We start from the raw sequence: 20,931 nt of genomic DNA, 5'->3' as shown, positions 1-20,931 counted from the left end.
AAGTTTTTAAAATTTACATATGTAATTGTTGTATAAGGCTATACATTAATACGCGTTTATTGATATAAAAAAAAGAGGCTATCTGGGTGTAGACGTAAATAAAACACAATCTAACAGGTAGAAAATTAAATTAGAAACATCTAAACTTTTCAGGTCGCAGTAAGTGCACCACTGGTCATGCACATCCTTTCCCGGAACAATACTGAAAGCTAAGGCAAGATGGAGAAACAGATGATCATAGTTGTACAAGGATAGCCATTTTTTAAATGAATCTATTAGCAGAGCTACTGCAAGTGATTTTAAGTGCTGGAATTCCATTTATTCTTTGCTGAAACTTCTGCGTCATCATGGAGAGCGGGTCATGGTTGCCCAGCAACAGCAGACGCCACTGGAGCGCAAGCGCAGGCTACAGAGTGCTTTGGAAATAAGGAGAGCGGCGCGCCTAGCGTTTTCCACACTTTTTCAGACGCGACATCATGCAAATGTGGTTTTGTTTTGAAGGAGAAATTTTTGATTTTATTTTTTTGCTGGACTCGGTCGAGACCAACTAGAAGACTTGGCGAGTCCAATGGCCAAGTCCGAGACAAGTCCGAGTGCAAATTCAACGAGTCCGAGACAAGTCCGAGACGACAGAAAAATGTCTCGAGTCCGGACTCGAGTCCAAGACCGGACTCGAGTACTACAGCCCTACAGTTTATAGTTTATTTTATCTAACCGGGCATACACTGTGCGATTTCTGTGTGATTTCGGCAAGGTACCACCTCACACTGTACGAGTAAATCGCATGCGATGTAAAGCCAAAGCTCAAGATTTTTATGCGCTCACTGTACGGTCCGATCGTCGAGTTGCGATTTAACTGCTCACATACGTGGGGAATCAACCGAATCAGCACGTAGGATCCCTCAGAACCTGGATGTTTTGGGCTGTTTCTGAATAAACATGCTTTCCCGGGATAAACGCACTGCTTTGGTGATATGCGCAATTCTGTGTGCTGACACGCCCCCCCCCCAAAAAAAGGACTCGGCGTATCTGGACGCAGGTGGCTCAGAAGACATGGCCAATATTGTTTTTCCATTTTGCAACGCGAACTGGAGGTAAGCAGGTATTTTCCCTCCCTCTTTTATTTTATTTTTACTTTTTCTTTGCCATAACTCCACAAGTTTTCCCTCCATCACTTCAGTCCACACTACACGCCGTGTCACCATGGTTTTTGCTTTATGGTTTCGCGCATGTGCAGTGAGGGAAACGCGGAAAACAGAAAATTGGTTTGTAGTCCTGCTTCAATAGTGTGATACCTCACAAGAGGCGACCAAACTTTCTGACATGTTAATCGCCTCTCGTTTCCCGTTGTACACTGCATGAACACTGCACGACAAATGACGCACAACAATACTGCAAATCGGCAAGACACGAAAAAGAGTCGCACGGGTCAGAATTTGGCTCAAAATCTGATGAAAATCACACAGTGTATGCCCGGCCTAAGTCTGTGTCTGAAGTCAGTTGTAGTTCCTTTTCTCTTTTCTTCATTGATTCTGTTTGTTAACAGCAGGTGTTCATCACTAATTCACAATTATCACTCAATTAATCACTTAATTACTTAATTGCAATGTATATCTTTCAGTGAACTCAACTGAATTAGGTTCAGAGTACTTAATAGGGCTGTAGTACTCGAGTCCGGTCTTGGACTCGAGTCCGGACTCGAGACATTTTTCTGTCGTCTCGGACTTGTCTCGGACTCGTTGAATTTGCACTCGGACTTGTCTCGGACTTGGCCATTGGACTCGCCAAGTCTTCTAGTTGATCTCGACCGAGTCCAGCAAAAAAATAAAATCAAAAATTTCTCCTTCAAAACAAAACCACATTTGCATGATGTCGCGTCTGAAAAAGTGTGGAAAACGCTAGGCGCGCCGCTCTCCTTATTTCCAAAGCACTCTGTAATCTGCGCTTGCGCTCCAGTCGCGTCTGCTGTTGCTGGGCAACCATGACCCGCTCTCCATGATGACGCAGAAGTTTCAGCAAAGAATAAATGGATTTCCAGCACTAAACATCCCTTGTAGTAGCTCTGCTAATAGATTCATTTAAAAAATGGCTATCCTTGTACAACTATGATCATCTCCCAGATAGCATACATATCCGGGCCTCATCTGGGCCAACTATGGCACATCTGGCTCAGTTCTGGCAGCGGCAGAGGTTATATGGGCCATCTCTGGCCCAAACACATCAAGCCGGTTTTAGTTTGAGTTGCGGCATGCTGTTTATGGGCCAGATCTGGCCCGTGTGCTACAAACCGGCTTTAATTTGAGTCGTGGCTTGCTGTGTGTGGGCCAGATCTGGCCCGTGTGCGACAAACCGGCTTTAATTTGAGTCATGGCTTGCTGTGTGTGGGCCAGATTTGGCCCATGTGTGACAAACCGGCTTTAATTTGAGTCGTGGTTTGCTGTTTATGGGCCAGATCTGGCCCGTGTGCTACAAACCGGCTTTAATTTGAGTCGTGGCTTGCTGTGTGTGGGCCAGATCTGGCCCGTGTGTGACAAACCGGCTTTAATTTGAGTCGTGGCTTGCTGTGTGTGGGCCAGATCTGGCCCGTGTGTGACAAACCGGTTTTAGGTTGAGTTCTGGCTTGTTGTATGTGGTGACCAGATGTGCCATTTTCTGAAGACACGTCCTGGCAGATCACCTTACTTTACCAGTCAGTGGTTCTAAAACTATTTTGAGTACTGGACGCCCATAATATTTCAGGACACGTAATATAAATACATACACACATTTATTTGACCTACACAGACCTGTTTTGAAGCTGCAATGTTATTAGATTTTTTTACATTTTTGTACCATGTCCTCTGGTGTGACACCATGTCCTTTGAACTTTTTCGGAACCACTACAAATTTTTTATGCTTTGTTGTGCATTAATATGACACCCCTAAATTATATATTTTTTTTATTAAAAAGTGCATGTTAAGCTACATAATCCTAGAAAATTTTGCAAATGTGTCTTGCTTGCCACTAATGACAGGTTAGCTTGGATTAGCAAGGTCATTAATTGACAGAAAAGGCTAAAACGTCCTTTGGTGTGATAAAAAAAAAAAAGAAAAAAAGTCCTCCATTGTGACAACTGTACTGTCACACCGCAGGACAAAGTTTCTTTAAAAATCATTTTAAATAATTAAATAATATTTGTTTAAGTCTTTTTTTATACTTTTAAATGCAATAATTACATTCATTCAATTAAGCTCTAATCATCAAAAAAAATAATAATAATAAATTATGAATCTTTAGAATATATGACAATTTCACTTTTTAATAAAAAAAGTTACAAAAAAGTAACTTTTTTCATGATATTCACATTTCTTCAAGATGCACCTTATACACACACACACACACACACACACAGATATATATATATATATATATATATATATATATATGAGTGTTCGTAAAAACAACAATACAAAATCTTAAACTATAAAAGTGCCACTTTGTCCCTATATTATGTGCAGGCCTGGCATTTTGCACTGGGCTATAGAACTACAAAATGAATTTTAAATTACCAATATCATGATTGAATGACATTTTGAATTATGTAGTGATCTAATTCTATCCACCAAGCAATTGTATGTGAATGTGTGAGACTTATGGTCATGGTTATAGGGAAATAACAAGAAGAACAAAGTGCAGTAAAAGGTAAAACTGTTTGCACTACAAACCAGTACGTTCATAATTAAGACAATACATTAAAAATAACATGGTAAGATACAGCAGTTTGCAACAGTAAACAGCAAAACAAGCTGTTTGTACAGCTAATATAGCTGGAATGACACCGAAAGCCAGACACATTAAATTTACAAATGGCCGCGCCCCCTCTTACAGAAAAAAAATAAGGGGCATATGTTTATTCATATGTTTATTTATGTAACGTAAGCGTGTGACTTTTAATTCGTGACGTAGTTTCATGGGCGTGCGCCGCGCGCGGACCGGATGGAGTTGCCATGGAAACGGAGCGCAACACTGCATATGCCGCGAGGAAACAACCCGTTTCTCGCTGATTACACTGTTTTCAGGTGAGTTAAGTCCATAAAATCACACAAATACTACTTATAACTGTTCTTGACACTTCTCTTACTTGTATTTGACTCGATTCTGTTGTTTATTTACTTTATAGGAATGGTTTAATGTCTTCGAAAAAGTCTGTTAGCGTTTCTACCGTTTTCAGACGACGTATCGTCAGGTATGATAACTCTATTGTGCTCTTATTTATGAAATTTTGGGCTTTTAATCAAATCTTCATCTGTAGATGATAGCTTTTGACTGTTTTGTTGGTAATCTTTCAATGGATGATTGGAAATTGCTTAATTTATTTAACCTTAACATTTACACTTTACTGTTTATCGATGACGTCACGTTATCAAGGAGCGCGAAAATTGGCAGAAAACTAAAGTTGTTTTGATCTTTTATGGTAAACAAAACTGTTCTGCGATTTCAAGAGTGACAAAATAATCCTTCTACAACAGAAGGGAGTGTCCAAGATTTCAATATTTCTGAAGGGAGCTGCTGACAGAGATGTAGGAAGCACTGAAAAGGTTAAGTAACCTAATATGCATTTTTTTCACAACATATATGGCAATGAATCTGTTATTTTATTTATTTATTTTTTGCATGTCTACTGCTCTAGCTTGTTTCCATCTAATAAACCTGGAACTGCAGACTAAATATTGTTGGCTCTGTGTCAAATTGCTTGTTTTGTTCCTAGATTCTTCAGTGCTGATGGCCTGCTGCATCCAGCAGAGTCGCAGTGAACCTACTGTAAGACAACATCTCCAAGATGCTATTGACCACAAGACTAGTACAGTAAGTCAAACCTCAAATATACTGTACACTAGTGTTCAAAAGCTTGAAGTTGATACAATTTGTAATAATTATCTTCTGCTCACCTCTGTAGTAATTATTTGATTAAAATATGTAAAAAGAGTAATATTGTGAAATATTATTACAATTTAAAATAGCTGTTTTCTATGTAAATACATTATAAACTAATTTATTCCTGTGATGTGCAGCTGTATTTTCAGCATCATTCCTCCAGTCTTCAGTGTCACATGGATCCCTCAGAAATGCTGACTTGCTGCTCAAGAAACTTATTATCAGCGTTGAAACAGTTGTGCTGCTTCATTTTTTTTTGTGGAAACCGTGATGCATTTTATTTTTCAGGATACACAGATGAATACAAAGTTCAAAAGACCTGTATTTATTTATGCATTTAGCAGACGCTTTTATCCAAAGCGACTTACAGTGCATTCAGGCTATCCATTTTTACATATCATGTGTTCCCGGGGAATCGAACCCCCAACCTTGCGCTTGCTTGCTTGCTTGCTAACACAGTGCTCTACCAGTTGAGCTACAGGAACACTATTTGAAACAGATGATTTTGAACAATTTGATGCATGTAACACTAACATTCAAATGTTTGGAGTCTATGTAACAACGAATCCAACAAAAAAAAAAATTCAGCACGTCTGTATTTTAACATTGATCATAATCAGAAATGTGCAGTAAATCATCATATTAGAATGATTTCTGAAGATTTGTCACTGAAGACTGGAGTAATGATGCTGAAAATTCAGCTTTGATCAAAGGAATAAATTACATTTTAACATAATATTCACATAGAAAAGAGTTGTTTTGAATTGTAATAGTCACAGTGTTACTATTTTACTGTAATTTGATTCAATAAATGGAGCCGTGGTGAGCATAAGAAATTTTTTTATAAAGGCATAAAATATCTTACAGACCCCAAACTCTTGAATGGTTGTGTAAATTACAGTTATGATGTTCCTCCCAGTTAAATTTTATTAAAATGTATTAAATGTTACTCTGGCATATGCAGTCCATTCTATAGAGACTGTGTCTGTTCCCCAAAAACAGACAACAAATAATAAGTTTATTAAGGGATCTAGAAAAATTATTTCAGTTTAAACCTACTAGATAAAAAATAGTCCTCAATGTACTCCATTGATGAAATAGTAAAAAGTGCACATTGCCTGAAATGATATGAACAGCAGCTATGCTAATCTTTCTCCCTTTGCCTTCCTGTTTCTGCAAATGTCCATCCCAGGGTTATTAGAAACTGCACAGCACAGGACTCGCAGGACTTGTGAGGACTTCAGATGATACCAGTACTCAAAAGACCTTAGATGATGGCAACTATAGATGGACATACAAACTACCGCCACTGCAAAAAAGGTAATGTTAATTTGAAAGAGCTGTGTCACAGTATCAAGGGCTCCCTTATCAGTTCTGCTTTCAGTACTGGAGAGTAAAAGATACATTTGTTTTGTTTTATGTTTTTTGTTTTATGTTTTTATTAGTACGTTATCTTGCACATTTTATCTCCCCAACAGATTCTAATTTGAAAGAAGTTTATAATGCATGTTCGCTACTCCCAATTCAGAAGACTGAATCAGCCTGTGTATCTGAATGTTTCTCATACTCACTCCTCTCTGCCGCGTCTGAATTTGGGATTTTCCTTAGCTGTCAGTTATAAACGTCAAAATTAAAAGAAATAAACATTTGAAATATATCAGTCTGTGTGTAATGAATAAATATAATATACAAGTTTCACTTTTTGAATGGAATTAGTGAAATAAATCAACTTTTTGATGATATTCTAATTATATGACCAGCACCTGTATATCATTGCTCTTTTGTTGATTTTTGATTGCTTCCATTGTCCTCATTTGTAAGTTGCTTTGGATAAAAGTGTCTGCTAAATGTAAATGTAATGTTAATGTGTATTTAACTATATTTATAAATATTTATCTGTATTTTTTATTTTGTAATAATGTAAATGTATTTGTTTTATATCTATACATGCAGTTGTATTCATGTATGTATATTTATTTGTCTAATTTTTATATTTTAATAAAGCAGTTTAGACTACATGAGTGTTTTCTTTATTCTGGATGAATTACATATTCTTTTGTGTCTAGAAAGGGTACATATGGGCCATATCTAACCCAGAAGTCAGCCACAACTGGGACGGATCTGGGCCACATCTCAGAAATGGCGTGGTTGACATCTGGGCCAGGTGTCGCCCATGCCATTTGTGAGATGCGGCATGGATCTGGTACAGTTGTGGCTGACTTCTGTCAGACAAAACTGGGCCAGATCTGGCCCAGATGTCACCCACACCATTTCTGAGATGTGGCCCAGATCTGGTTCAGTTGTGGCTGACATATGTCAGCCAGACTCAGGTTGAGTCATCGCCGTCATTCCGCGCGGTATGTGGGCCAGAAGAATATGGGAGATGTGGGCCAGAACTGGGCCACATGTCATTTGCTATCTGGGCTGTTTCTCCATCTTGCCTTAGCTTTCAGTATTGTTCCGGGAAAGGATGTGCATGACCAGTGGTGCACTTACTGCGACCTGAAAAGTTTAGATGTTTCTAATTTAATTTTCTACCTGTTAGATTGTGTTTTATTTACGTCTACACCCAGATAGCCTCTTTTTTTATATCAATAAACGCGTATTAATGTATAGCCTTATACAACAATTACATATGTAAATTTTAAAAACTTTATAATTATGACATTACATATTTACATTTTCATGTAACAGCCAGTATTTGTATCTGTAACAATCACAACATTTTTCCTATCTGCATTCGGATACAACATCGTACAGTTACTTGATAAGACTGTTATGACTTTTTATATATTTTTTCGTAGTTATCACTGAACAAGTATGTCGTGTTAAACTGAATTAATTATTAATTTCTAAAATAATATTTATCATGCAAGCAGAGAGATGTCATGACAAACGTTTAGTGATCATTTGAACACGACTGAATCCATTCAATGCACACATTCTCATTACGCAGAACACTTTGAGCGAGTCTTAATGTTAATGAACTTCACTAAACAGATGTGTGTGTTCCGCGCAAACCAGCAAAAGGTAAATATGCAAACATGTAGGACAAGTAGACAATGTATCCGTATCGAAGCTGATTATTAACCTACTCTTGAGAGAGAACTGATTTGGTTTTTGAGAGACTGAGACGCGCAGCGCGGCTGTTTGATTGGTGAGCGCGCTGTGCTTATTCCATTCATTCGTATCATGGTAGCCTAAGCTTTCAATATTTGCCTTTTAAATATATGCAAATAATATAACGTGTAGCTATGATGTATTATTATAGGTAAAATTACTCTTGCCACGCTCTGATTTCTGAGAGATAAACAGAGGCGACAACAATGCGGTGTTTGATTTGCTCTCTTTTCACTCATAAAGTTTACATTCATTCACTTCTGGCGCTGATCCCCTGGCTCACCTGTTATCTAGCAAACACCAGACTCTGTCAGCTTTAGCCGAGTATTCAGGCAGAATTATTCCTTGAGCGTTATTCGTTTTTTAAGCCATTATCCGTGCCATTCCGAATAAGGTATTCGGCTTCCGGCACAACCCTAATTATTACATTACATATTTTATTTTTACATGCAACATAGATAAGGTCATATAGTAACAGCTCCACGCAATATTGTAATTCTAAAATTCTATGCAAGTCCTAGCACAGTATGACAAAAATGTCGCTGTATTTATGTGCGCATGTCCAGTAGAGCCAAACGTATCCATTCTAGCCTTGCTGCGCGCCTTTGTCATATCCCGAGCTTTGCGTGTGTCTGTGCACTGGGCCAATTAGGCATAGTCATATACATTTTTGACCACAGAGATAATGTCAACAAAAAATAAAGTACATACAAATTATTTGACCTTACAGTTCCAAACTTTGTTTGTTTATCCAAGTTTAGCTCCCAGGGTCAGACTGGGGGTAAAACCAGTACTGATTAGCAAGGCCCCAAAGGAAGAGAGGGCCCTTGAAAAGTATGAATCTGAAATATATATTTTTTACCTGGATATTTTCATGGGTGGGGGCCATGGGGGCCCATCAGGACTGCCTATGCATAGGGCCCAGGATCTTGTTTAACGCCCCTGTTATCTTCAACCCTAATTATACACACTTGAACCTAATCAAGCTCTTACTAGACACACTAATCTTCCAGGTGTTTTAAGGCCAGTTGGAGCTAAACTTTTCAGGACATTGGCCATCCAGGATGTAGTTTGGAGACCCCTGTCCTACAGAGTTGTTACTTTGCACATGCTTTTTGATCATTACAAATAATAATGTAAAATGATTTTCTTAGAATAGGAGATATCGCATCACAAACATTATCAGTAGTTAAGTATGTGGTCTTGAAGAGGACCCTTTTTTCTTTCATGTGGACTCGGTCTTGGACTTGGACTCGAAACTTTTGGACTTGGACTTGACTTGGACTCGAACCTCTTTGGACTCGGTCTTGACTCGGTCTCGACTAGTCCTGGACTTGGACTTGACTTGGACTCGACAAAGCCGGACTTGACTACAGCTCTAGTACTTAACTGGTTTAAGGCAATCGGTTTCCTCAAACGGTTTGAGTTAAGTTACTTGTCGGGTTTTACAGTGTTGCAGTCTGCATGCAAAACAAAACACTTCCAGATATACAGAAAACACTTATCTACTGACACTCAGAAATGAACACGATAGTGTACGTGTTCAGGAAACCACAGATGCGCTGGAGATGTCCCGTACGAGCTGAAGCAAGCACTGCAGATGCTACGGACGGAATTAACATTTCTCACAACTCTCACAATAATCTGTTTTTCTGCAGAACGAGAGAGCGCTTCACACTATTTTTTGACCTTCTTTTCACACATGGTGTCTTTCAGTTTAACACAGCGCAATAGATGCGACGCACGATTCTCCACCCAACACTGAACCTCAAGCCATGCATTTCTTTTGGGTTAATGTTGTGATATTTATTTCAATCTTACATCAGTGTAAAATCAACTCTCTGAACTCTGATGATAGTTTTGTGTCATACCTTTAAATGTATACTTGGCTTTCAGTTTGACGGTTGGTGGTTAATTTAGTTTTTCAGTGATGTACTAATAAAACTGTCAGATGTGTTACTTTCATGTGTTTGTTTTTCCAGTCTGTATAAGCAAAACTTGCAGTGTAAGAGTAAGGTGGCATTTGAGTAACTAGTTCAGCATCATGTGTCAGCTGGTCATGTGTGTGAGGTCTGGAGTTATCATGTTCTCAATCATCTGTGGTTACTTTACCACAGTTTCACAGGAACAGTTGGCAACTTCAAGGTAGAGTTCTGCACTTATCTCCACCATTTCACAAGACTTTCTTTCAAGCATCTTATAATTTCATCAAGACATTATTTAGTATCTTTGTTCAGATGTTTCCTCTTCTGAATGATTTTCAGCTTTTACGTTGTGTTGGCTACATATGATGTATGTGTGACGGGGCGGTGAAGGGCAAAAACTGACACTGATATACAATTAAAATTAGAGCAGACTACGCCACCCCGTTTCAGTGAACGGGGAAATTTATACCCAAAATAGCACACAGGTTCGTTACCACTGAACACCAGAGACGTGGATATAAATACAACAATGCCTTTATTTCACAATAATTAATTAAAATGTAGATTAACCAAACAAAAAGAAAAGAAACAAAAAACTTTCCGGCTGAGGTTTACCAGTAGGGCAGCTAGCTGAACAGAGAGTACCCGAAGACACACCACTCACCCAAATACGCCCCACACAAACACTCACGCCACACCACACACTAAGTGAGGGAGACACAAATATCAATGGCAAAAACACGGTGAAAGAAACACCACCACCACAGGGCCAAGACAGCTAGCTTCCCTCACTGGGGGCCTTCAACTCCTGAAATAAACAAAAAAAAGGGAAATGTAAAAAAACACAATTAGTTTAACTCACATTCAGTCTAACAACTTGCAATAGAATAAGTTCACACCACAAAGGGGAACAACAATGGACAATTCACTGGCCACAAGGGTCAAAGAGATGGAGATACTCAACTAGGTTCATACCAAAAGCTCATGAACCTAGACATGCCATAAAGCAGCAAGTTGTTAAAGAGAAAAAAACCAAAAATAAATAAAGCAAACAACACAATTGAAAACAGCAGACTTCAAATTAAAATCACAGAAAATACAAAAAAAACACAAGTTAACAACTTAAAGCTGAAAGGAGCTTTCAGCAAAAAGAAAAAAAAAGAAACTCAAATCAACATTAAACCAAACAAACACGTTGCTGGTGGCAACTGATGAAACGAAGCAGGCACCGTTAAGGGTACATCCTGCCTTAAATGACAGCTCGGACTAGCCACCCTCCACCTAAGCCACCAGCAGGAGCGGATGATAATAATCACATACAGTCACAGTCGTAAAAATAGCAGCAGAACAAAACAGTGCAGTCTTGACACTGTCTAAGGAGCATTTGCCCTGCAGTCCACAATAACGAAGTGCTCACGAGCAGAGGCACTAAAATGGACAAAAAAAAGTTAATAAATAAAGACACCACCCCAATAATGCTCAAAAGGACTAAATATACATACCCAGAAATAGATCGTCAAACACACAGGTTCAGCTACTCACAGCTTTATCCGTACTCTGCGAACTTCAAATACACAGGCGTTCTAGTGCACGCACACACTTGAGTGAAGGACAGCCGGTACCCAACAGCAACGTCGTACCAATCGTGACCATAACCTGGCTATAAACCAATGTACACACTCAAATAGTGCACAGACACTAGCAGCAACGTTAGCCAAACAGCAAGATACATACCTCCCGCGAGCTGCGCGCACACACAATGATTATACGATGCGTACCCAGGTGACAAACTGCGCCTTAAATACACCCGGAGCAGCAGCCAATAAGCTGTCACACCTGTCATTCAGTGGAAAACCACGTTTAATAGGGCGGTACCTAGACTGCCCTACTACAATCTACCCCTAACTCTTGCAACGTCGCCCCGACGATGGACAAAACCCCACAATGGCCAGGGAATGACTTAGTGCCAGGGCCTGAAAAGGGCAGAAACAGCATTAGACGCAGGAGCTACCATGGAAACACCACCCCTCCCTGCTTCCACTGCATGAGGGAGGTGGTGTCGATTAGAATGATGACCGGCGTTCACTCGCCTCGTCCGCCGCAAGGCAAGCCCACTATTACCAGGCTGATCTACAGGTGAAGGTTCCCTTACTGACTCTAAATCTGGAGGCACCACACCAGGTGGTCCAGGAGCCGCTGGAGCTATAGAGTCAATATTTTCAGTTAGACATCGAGTAACAAGGGCAGGTGAAGGCACTGGGTCCCTTAGTGTTAGCCCACCAACCCCCTGTGGAGTTCCAGGTACCAAAACCCACAGATCAACCTCCTCCAATGGGGAGCCCTCCGATGGTGGTACCTCAACTACCCCAGGATCATCGGCAGGAATAACAGGGGGATCTCTTCGTACACGGGTCTTCAACAAAGAGCGGTGAACCCGTTTTACCTTACTCAAGTTCTCTACTGGTGCAATTGTGTACACTGACCCACCTGCCGGAGGTGCTCTCACTACCTGATACACCACTGGGCTCCACAGGTCCTGGATCTTATGGCGCCCTCTCACACCATAATCGCGAAGGTAAACCAACTGACCCTCCCCCAATGGTTCATCACGTACTTGCCGGTCGTGCTGCTTCTTGCGACGCTCGGCCGTCACCTTCAAATGTTCTCGAGCCCCCTCAAAGGCCACCTGTAACCTGGTTTGGTGCTCCAACACCCACTCATTCACACCACCAGACAACATCTCTTGGCTTCTGCCCAACAGAAAATCTATAGGGAGCCTTGGTTCTTGCCCAAACATCAGAAAATAAGGTGACTCACCAGTCGCTTGATGAGGTGTAGTGTTATAGCAAAAGAGTACCTGAGGGAGAGCAGAGACCCAATCTGCCTTCCGAGAGAGCGGTAAAGTGCGCAGGAGATTATGCAGCGTCCTGTTAAAACGTTCACACTGCCCATTACCTGCTGGGTGGTATGGGGTAGTGCGGGACTTCTCAATCTGATAGAGACTACAGAGCTGTTGTATTAAAGAAGACTCAAAGCTGCGGCCCTGATCAGAATGAATGCGTCCAGGGACACCAAACTTATAGAACCACTCCACCACCAACGTGCGAGCCACCGTCTCAGCACGCTGATCCCGAGTGGGGACCGCCAGGGTGTATTTTGTGAAGACATCGGTCATTACCAAGACATTTTCCAACCCTGAGCGAGATGGTTCCAGCAGTGTAAAATCAATGGCCAAGATCTCATTTGGCCTAGAGGCCAACAGATGACCCATGAAACTGCGGGCTACCGGCTGCGTATCCTTGGCGACCTGACACCTTTCGCACTCCCGACACCACTGGGCTACATCGGATGTCAGTCCTGGCCAATAGTAACGCTGTTGCACTAGCTCAGTGGTCCGTTCGACCCCTTGGTGCCCATGCCCCTGGTGCACTTGAGTCAAAACTTCCTTACGCAAAACAGCTGGCAAAACTACCTGGAGAATTTCTTCACCACCGTTAGAACGAAACACACGCCGGTGCAGAACCCCTTCTTTATCCAGCAATCGATCCCACTGACGCAGTAGGACTAGGGCAGCTTTGGACAGCTGGCGTCGCTCCTCAAAACTGGGGAGTATTCCCAGTCTCCAGAACACCAAAATCTCCCCAATCACCGAATCTGCCTCCTGCAATGCCTTCATGTCACCCACCAGACTAGGAAAAACAGAAACGACAGCTTGGGTAGCCTGCATCACTAGATCTGCCCCTGATGCTTGTGCCAGGACCTCTGGAATCTCCGTCCCGGGTAACAAACCTCTCACCTCACTATGACTAGCAGGGTCCTGTCTGGAAAGGGCATCAGCATTCCGGTTACTCCTCCCTGACCGATACCGGATATTAAAATCAAACGCTGCAAGCTGAGCAGCCCAGCGCTGCTCTGTAGCCCCAAGCTTTGCAGTGGTCAGATGGCTGAGAGGGTTGTTGTCCGTGTACACAATGCACTTCTGCCCTAACAAGTACTCCCTAAATTTCTCAGTCAAGGCCCACTTGAGCGCCAAAAACTCCAGCTTCATGGAGCTGTAGTTGGACATGTTGCGCTCAGTGGGCCTAAGACTGCGGCTAGCATAAGAAATTGGCCGTACCTTACCTCCCTGTTCCTGTGAGAGAACAGCTCCTAAGCCACCATGGCTAGCGTCTACCTCCAAGATAAAAGGCAGGGAAAAGTTGGCATAGGCGAGTACTGGGGCAGAAGTAAGCCTCCTCTTCAGCTCATCAAAGCACTGCTGGTACTGCTCAGTCCAGGCGCTAGAGAAACCCTGCCCAGTTCTTGCTTTAGGCCTAGCAGCAGCCCATTCAGCTACCAACTTGTGCAGAGGGGCTGCCAATTTTGCGAACCCCTCGACAAAGCGGCGATAATAGCTTGCAAAGCCTAAAAATGAACGCAACTCCTGCACACTGGTGGGTCGTTGCCAGTTAACTACAGCCTCAATTTTACTGGGGTCCGTGGATACTCCCTGAGACGAAATAACATGTCCCAAATACTTTACTTCACGTTGGAAAAATGCACATTTACCCAATTTAGCCTTCAGACCCTCATGTTCTAGACGACTTAGAACTACCTCCAACCGCTCTAACTGCTGCGACACCGAGGAAGAGAAGACTATGATGTCATCGAGGTACAGAAGTAAAGACCTACACTGCTGGTCCCCAAACATCCGTTCCATTAGACGCTGGAAGGTGCTTGGGGCGTTGCAAAGCCCAAAGGGCATGCGGTTCCATTCGAACAATCCGAAAGGAGTGCAAAATGCGGTCTTGGGCTTGTCTCTCTCAGTGACGGGGACCTGATTGTACCCACTAGCCAAGTCCATAGTGGAAAACCAGCAGGCCCCCGTCAAAGAGTCCAACGACTCCTCGATGCGTGGCAAAGGAAAGGCGTCCTTCCGGGTCTTTGCGTTCAACTGACGGTAGTCTACGCACATCCGCAGACTACCGTCTTTCTTTTTAACAAGGACAATTGGGGATGCATATGGGCTACAGCTCTCCCTTATAACGTTAGCCTCCAACAGCTGATTGATGTGAGACTTCACCACTTCGTATTCTGAAGGAGGTATACGCCTATACCGCTGCCGGATGGGAACACTATCTAGCAGGGGAATGTCATGTGAGATCAAGCCGGTACATCCTAAATCACCCTCATGAGTGGAAAACACAGACTGGAACCGGTAAAGCAGGTCCCTTACCTGACCCTGTTCTGCTTCTGACAACACCGACAAGTCGAGTGCATCAATTTGTTCTTTAACACCGGAGATCACTTCACAATCTGGGGAGCCCACGGTGGCCGCTACAGACCGGACCTCACTAACTCCTGATGGCAAACTAACCACACAAACATGATTTAGTGTACCAAGGACAGTGTTAGCATAGAGAAACACATCAGTGGTTCCCACATTTACTACAGGTAAATAAACAGTACCTCGTGTAACCTGCACCAGTACAGGAGAAGCCAACAGACCAGCTGGCAACCCAGACTCTGGGGGTTCAAAAAGAACAGTGCTCTTGACATATTGTTCGGAACAAGTTGCTGCCACAAACTTCACCATGCCACCTGGGATACGACATGGTCTCCGCCCTCGCACTCTAACTCTTCCTGAACGTACCACAGGAGACTGATTATCAACTCGACGGCAATATTGCAGTGCCTGAAAAACAGAATTTGGGACATCTATGGTTGAAAGTGAATCAAACAGGGCCGGTCCATGCTGTCCAAAAAGCCCCTGGTAGCATCGACTGAGAACATTCATTCCCAGAACACCTGGGACCCTTGTACACAAGCCACCAGGAGGATCCCGTACAACAAGCACACCACATCCTGTAATCACTTGACCACACAATTCAATGCTCAATTCCATATAACCAATATAGGGGATTGAAAGACCATTAGCAGCTCTAAGCTGCAACCACTGGCACGATTTAAGTCGATCCTGCCCCCATGGTTCGAAATGTTTCCGAAAACAACTCTCAGTAATTGTAGTTACCATTGAACCAGTATCAACCAGAGAGGGCACTCGAACTCCGCCAATTAAAACATCAAGGTGTGGGCATGACGACATTAAATGCGACATATTTAAGATGTTTGAGCCAGTTACCTCCCCACCCGTGCTATGGCCCTGAAGCACGGTGGGGGCTAGTTTTCCGACGTTGCTGATGGGCTAGGCTGTCTAACTCCAGTTCTTAGCGGGATGGAGTGTGAGGGGAGCTGAGGGCGAGAAGGGACACGTTCCTCGTCGCAATCTCTGGCAAAATGACCAGGCTTTTGGCACCTTCTACAGATAACTAGTCCCTGACGGGAAGATTGACCCCGCAACGGAGGAGCTTGTAAACGGGCAAAACTTTGTGTAAGTTTAGTCAACTGTGCTTGCTGGCCTTTAAGCATATCCCTCAACTCGGCCAACTCCGAATTCCCAGGTGACCTACTCACCCCAACAAATGGGTCCCCTTGCACCCCATATTGAATCCCATGAGCTGATGGAACAGAATGACTTCGGGCCCTTGTGCTTCCTGGCATACCCTCCCGCTCCCATCTAAGGGCTTCGCTACGCACCTCCAGCAAAGTTAACGTAGGTTGACGACGTATCAACTGCTTTAATTCACGACGGAGGGCGCTATCAAAAACATGTTCAACGAATTGGTCCCGTAGTAAAACATGTGAATTTGGCATACCATGAGGTGATCGTTGTTTCACTTGCTCAAGGAGACCCATCAGGACAAGGGAGAACTCCAACAGGCTCTCACCCTCCTGCTGCTTTCTTGAGAAAAAGGCCTCCTGCAAAGAAACATACGACTGCGAGCAACCATACAATTCCCGCAAAGCCGAAATAATTTGATCTGGGTCTTTACGTTCTACTTCTGGGCGGTACTTTATCTCTTCCCTTGCCTCCCCTTCTAAGTGGTCAAATAAATAAAACGCCTTATCTGTATCGGAAAGGTAACGGACACGCATACAAGCCTGGGCCTCCTCAACCCACTCTTCAATACTAAGCCCGACCCTGCCATTAAATTTTGGGCACTTTCGGTCTCGTGGTACGAAAACAAATCGTTCTGGTCTAATAACATCAACATTACTGGGTTGTGATGGAATGGATGGCCCAGGAACAGGAGCAGAGGAGTCACTGGGACCTAGGGGCACAGAAATGCGCTCCTGACGCAACCTCTCATTGTCTGCTCTTAACTGGGCAATCATATCCCTTAATTCTTGTAATTCCTCTTCCATACTCTAACTGCAGAAGCACTTACCAGTGAAAGATGAAAATAGGCCCGCGATCAGGGCTGGGTTTAATACAAGACGTGCACTGCTGTTCTGCTGCCACACCTCACAAAGGAGAGATCACTCCTGCAATACTCAAACAGGAGAATAAAGAAAGACAAAAAAAAAAACAACTGTATGTACACCCACGTCTTGGTCAAATGTGGAACACCCTGCCGACTACGCCAAAGTGTGACGGGGCGGTGAAGGGCAAAAACTGACACTGATATACAATTAAAATTAGAGCAGACTACGCCACCCCGTTTCAGTGAACGGGGAAATTTATACCCAAAATAGCACACAGGTTCGTTACCACTGAACACCAGAGACGTGGATATAAATACAACAATGCCTTTATTTCACAATAATTAATTAAAATGTAGATTAACCAAACAAAAAGAAAAGAAACAAAAAACTTTCCGGCTGAGGTTTACCAGTAGGGCAGCTAGCTGAACAGAGAGTACCCGAAGACACACCACTCACCCAAATACGCCCCACACAAACACTCACGCCACACCACACACTAAGTGAGGGAGACACAAATATCAATGGCAAAAACACGGTGAAAGAAACACCACCACCACAGGGCCAAGACAGCTAGCTTCCCTCACTGGGGGCCTTCAACTCCTGAAATAAACAAAAAAAAGGGAAATGTAAAAAAACACAATTAGTTTAACTCACATTCAGTCTAACAACTTGCAATAGAATAAGTTCACACCACAAAGGGGAACAACAATGGACAATTCACTGGCCACAAGGGTCAAAGAGATGGAGATACTCAACTAGGTTCATACCAAAAGCTCATGAACCTAGACATGCCATAAAGCAGCAAGTTGTTAAAGAGAAAAAAACCAAAAATAAATAAAGCAAACAACACAATTGAAAACAGCAGACTTCAAATTAAAATCACAGAAAATACAAAAAAAACACAAGTTAACAACTTAAAGCTGAAAGGAGCTTTCAGCAAAAAGAAAAAAAAAGAAACTCAAATCAACATTAAACCAAACAAACACGTTGCTGGTGGCAACTGATGAAACGAAGCAGGCACCGTTAAGGGTACATCCTGCCTTAAATGACAGCTCGGACTAGCCACCCTCCACCTAAGCCACCAGCAGGAGCGGATGATAATAATCACATACAGTCACAGTCGTAAAAATAGCAGCAGAACAAAACAGTGCAGTCTTGACACTGTCTAAGGAGCATTTGCCCTGCAGTCCACAATAACGAAGTGCTCACGAGCAGAGGCACTAAAATGGACAAAAAAAAGTTAATAAATAAAGACACCACCCCAATAATGCTCAAAAGGACTAAATATACATACCCAGAAATAGATCGTCAAACACACAGGTTCAGCTACTCACAGCTTTATCCGTACTCTGCGAACTTCAAATACACAGGCGTTCTAGTGCACGCACACACTTGAGTGAAGGACAGCCGGTACCCAACAGCAACGTCGTACCAATCGTGACCATAACCTGGCTATAAACCAATGTACACACTCAAATAGTGCACAGACACTAGCAGCAACGTTAGCCAAACAGCAAGATACATACCTCCCGCGAGCTGCGCGCACACACAATGATTATACGATGCGTACCCAGGTGACAAACTGCGCCTTAAATACACCCGGAGCAGCAGCCAATAAGCTGTCACACCTGTCATTCAGTGGAAAACCACGTTTAATAGGGCGGTACCTAGACTGCCCTACTACATATGCAAATCACAACCCACAAACACGGTGCAAAAATAAGTGTCAGATGAAAGTCAGAGCACCAACGCTCTACAGATTTTACTCTGCATCAGAGATTGTTTCAGCAGGATGCTGAAAAAAAAAAAAAAAAAAAAAAAAAAGGTCTTGAAAAAGAGGTTCACAAGGTCTTGTGAAACTGAAGCTCCGTCATAAGAGTTGAGAAAGCTTTGTCCGTTACAGCACCACATTCTGACGTTGATCAATGAGAAGTACAGAGAAGTGCTGTCGAAAATCTGTTTGCTTGAAGAACTTTTGATATTTTTGGAACCTTTTAATTGCTAAATATTTTCTTTGAATTTAGATTATTCAAATGTTCTTAAAAAATGGAACCGTTTACTGAAAGGTTCTGAGGGAAACGCAAAATGGTTCTTCTTTGAATTTGGTTGAAAAAAAAAAAAAAAAAAAAAAAAAAAAAACATTTTGGAACCTTGACTTGTAAGAGTGTAAAATATTCTATTCTAGTCTAAAGTGAAATCATAAGTTATATATGATTAAAGAAACTGGAAGTGATGTCATAAGTTTCACACAGCCTGTGGTAGAATGGAAATTATCAAGAGGATTTTAAAATGAAACAAATACAAATAATCACATTTAAAAAGAAGCATGTTTTTTTTATAACCTTAAGAACTATTTCAATGAAATCCCACATTAACAAAAAAGTATATAACCTTGAATAACCACCAATAAATAAACTCACTATAGAGCCAGTGACCACAATACACACACAAACAGACTGTTTCTTATCAGTCTCATCTGTGCTCTGGTGTCTGTGTTTTGTCTAAGAAAGAGACTCTTCATTATGATTCAGTGATGTGAAGAACATGTGCCATGTCTGTCTGCTATCACGGAGAAAAGCTCAAAGAATAGAGTCATTGTTTGACGCGCACACACACACACACACACACACACACAGCTCAAATGACCAGTCCAGCTTCAACTCAAAGATATTCAAGACACACAAACACCTACTCACCCAAAAGAAGAAGAGTCCACTTCAGCTGCATGTTAGGAAACACCATAACTGCTGTCAGTCTGTTTATGCTTTGTTTTCTGTCTTCAAGTAAGCCCTCACAGTCTCTCACTTTCTATCCTTCAGGGCTCCTGAGAAGACTGAACTCTTCAGTGAATGTGGTCTCCTCCTCAGCTCTTCTCTGTCTGATAAGGAGCTCTTTTAAAATAGTTCTCTGTCTCTTTTTCTAAAGTTTCCAGTCAGTTTCCCAGATGATTCCTCCTTGGGACCTTCTCTTCTTTCAGTCTTGGCTCTGCTCTGTTTGTCTTAATCCACGCGGTTGGAGAGTTTCCACTATTTTATCTTCTTTACTTCTCTAGACTCGTCCACTATTCTGTCTGCGCTCCTCAGATGTGTGTGCTGCTACTGGGAGAAAGAGAAGCCGACACTCCCCCTGGAGAGAGAGAGAGAGAGAGAGAGAGAGAGAGAGAGAGAGAGACAGAGAGAGAGAGACAGAGAGAAAGAGAGAGAGAGACAAAGAGAGAGAGAGAGAGAGACAAAGAGAGAGAGAGAGAGAGAAAGCGCAGCTGTTGTCTTCAGCCAGTCATGCACACTAAATGCACGCGCTCTTTCTTTGCCACGTTTACTCCACTTTGGTTTGTGCATGATGTATGTTATAATACATTTATACACTCTCTAAACAAAGAGTGACCGCTTTTTAGAGTTTATGAGCAAACTTTGCGACCTTTCTAGTCCATAATCCATTTAAAATGCATCATTTTTTTATTTATTTTTTTGGCCACACATTGGAAAGTTTCGGGAATGATGTCTGTATATGTATGTATGTTCACTCTCAAAGCAATAGTAATTTACATTGTGATAACCATAGCAATAGACAGGACAAGATATGTGAAAATGTGCATTAAAAGAATAGTTCACTTTCAAATTTAATTTTGGTATTTTTAGCTTATCTCAAGATGTAGGTGTCTTTGTT

The 20,931-nt window shown here is 42.1% G+C and overlaps 1 protein-coding gene and 1 long non-coding RNA gene across 5 annotated transcripts in view; one reads left to right on the top strand and one right to left on the bottom strand.

The window, feature by feature from the left end:
- Positions 1-20,081, bottom strand: part of LOC113037946 (CD97 antigen-like) — an 83,290-nt gene extending 63,209 nt beyond the window's left edge. For all 4 annotated transcript variants that reach the window (XM_026195346.1, XM_026195286.1, XM_026195429.1 and 1 more), the window contains exon 1: positions 19,962-20,081. In XM_026195346.1, the coding sequence (XP_026051131.1) occupies positions 19,962-20,007 (46 nt within the window). In that variant the 5' untranslated portion in view covers positions 20,008-20,081. The remainder of the gene's footprint in view (positions 1-19,961) is intronic.
- On the top strand, positions 3,856-4,565 carry LOC113042569 (uncharacterized). Its single transcript, XR_003275596.1, has 3 exons — positions 3,856-4,059; positions 4,161-4,226; positions 4,510-4,565. It is a non-coding gene; the product is annotated as an uncharacterized LOC113042569 (long non-coding RNA).
- Positions 20,082-20,931: the final 850 nt, after the last annotated feature.

This window comes from Carassius auratus, chromosome 1, assembly GCF_003368295.1.
Source record: "Carassius auratus strain Wakin chromosome 1, ASM336829v1, whole genome shotgun sequence".
Classification (NCBI taxonomy): Eukaryota; Metazoa; Chordata; class Actinopteri; order Cypriniformes; family Cyprinidae; genus Carassius; species Carassius auratus.
This window is presented reverse-complemented; position numbering and strand designations above follow the sequence as displayed.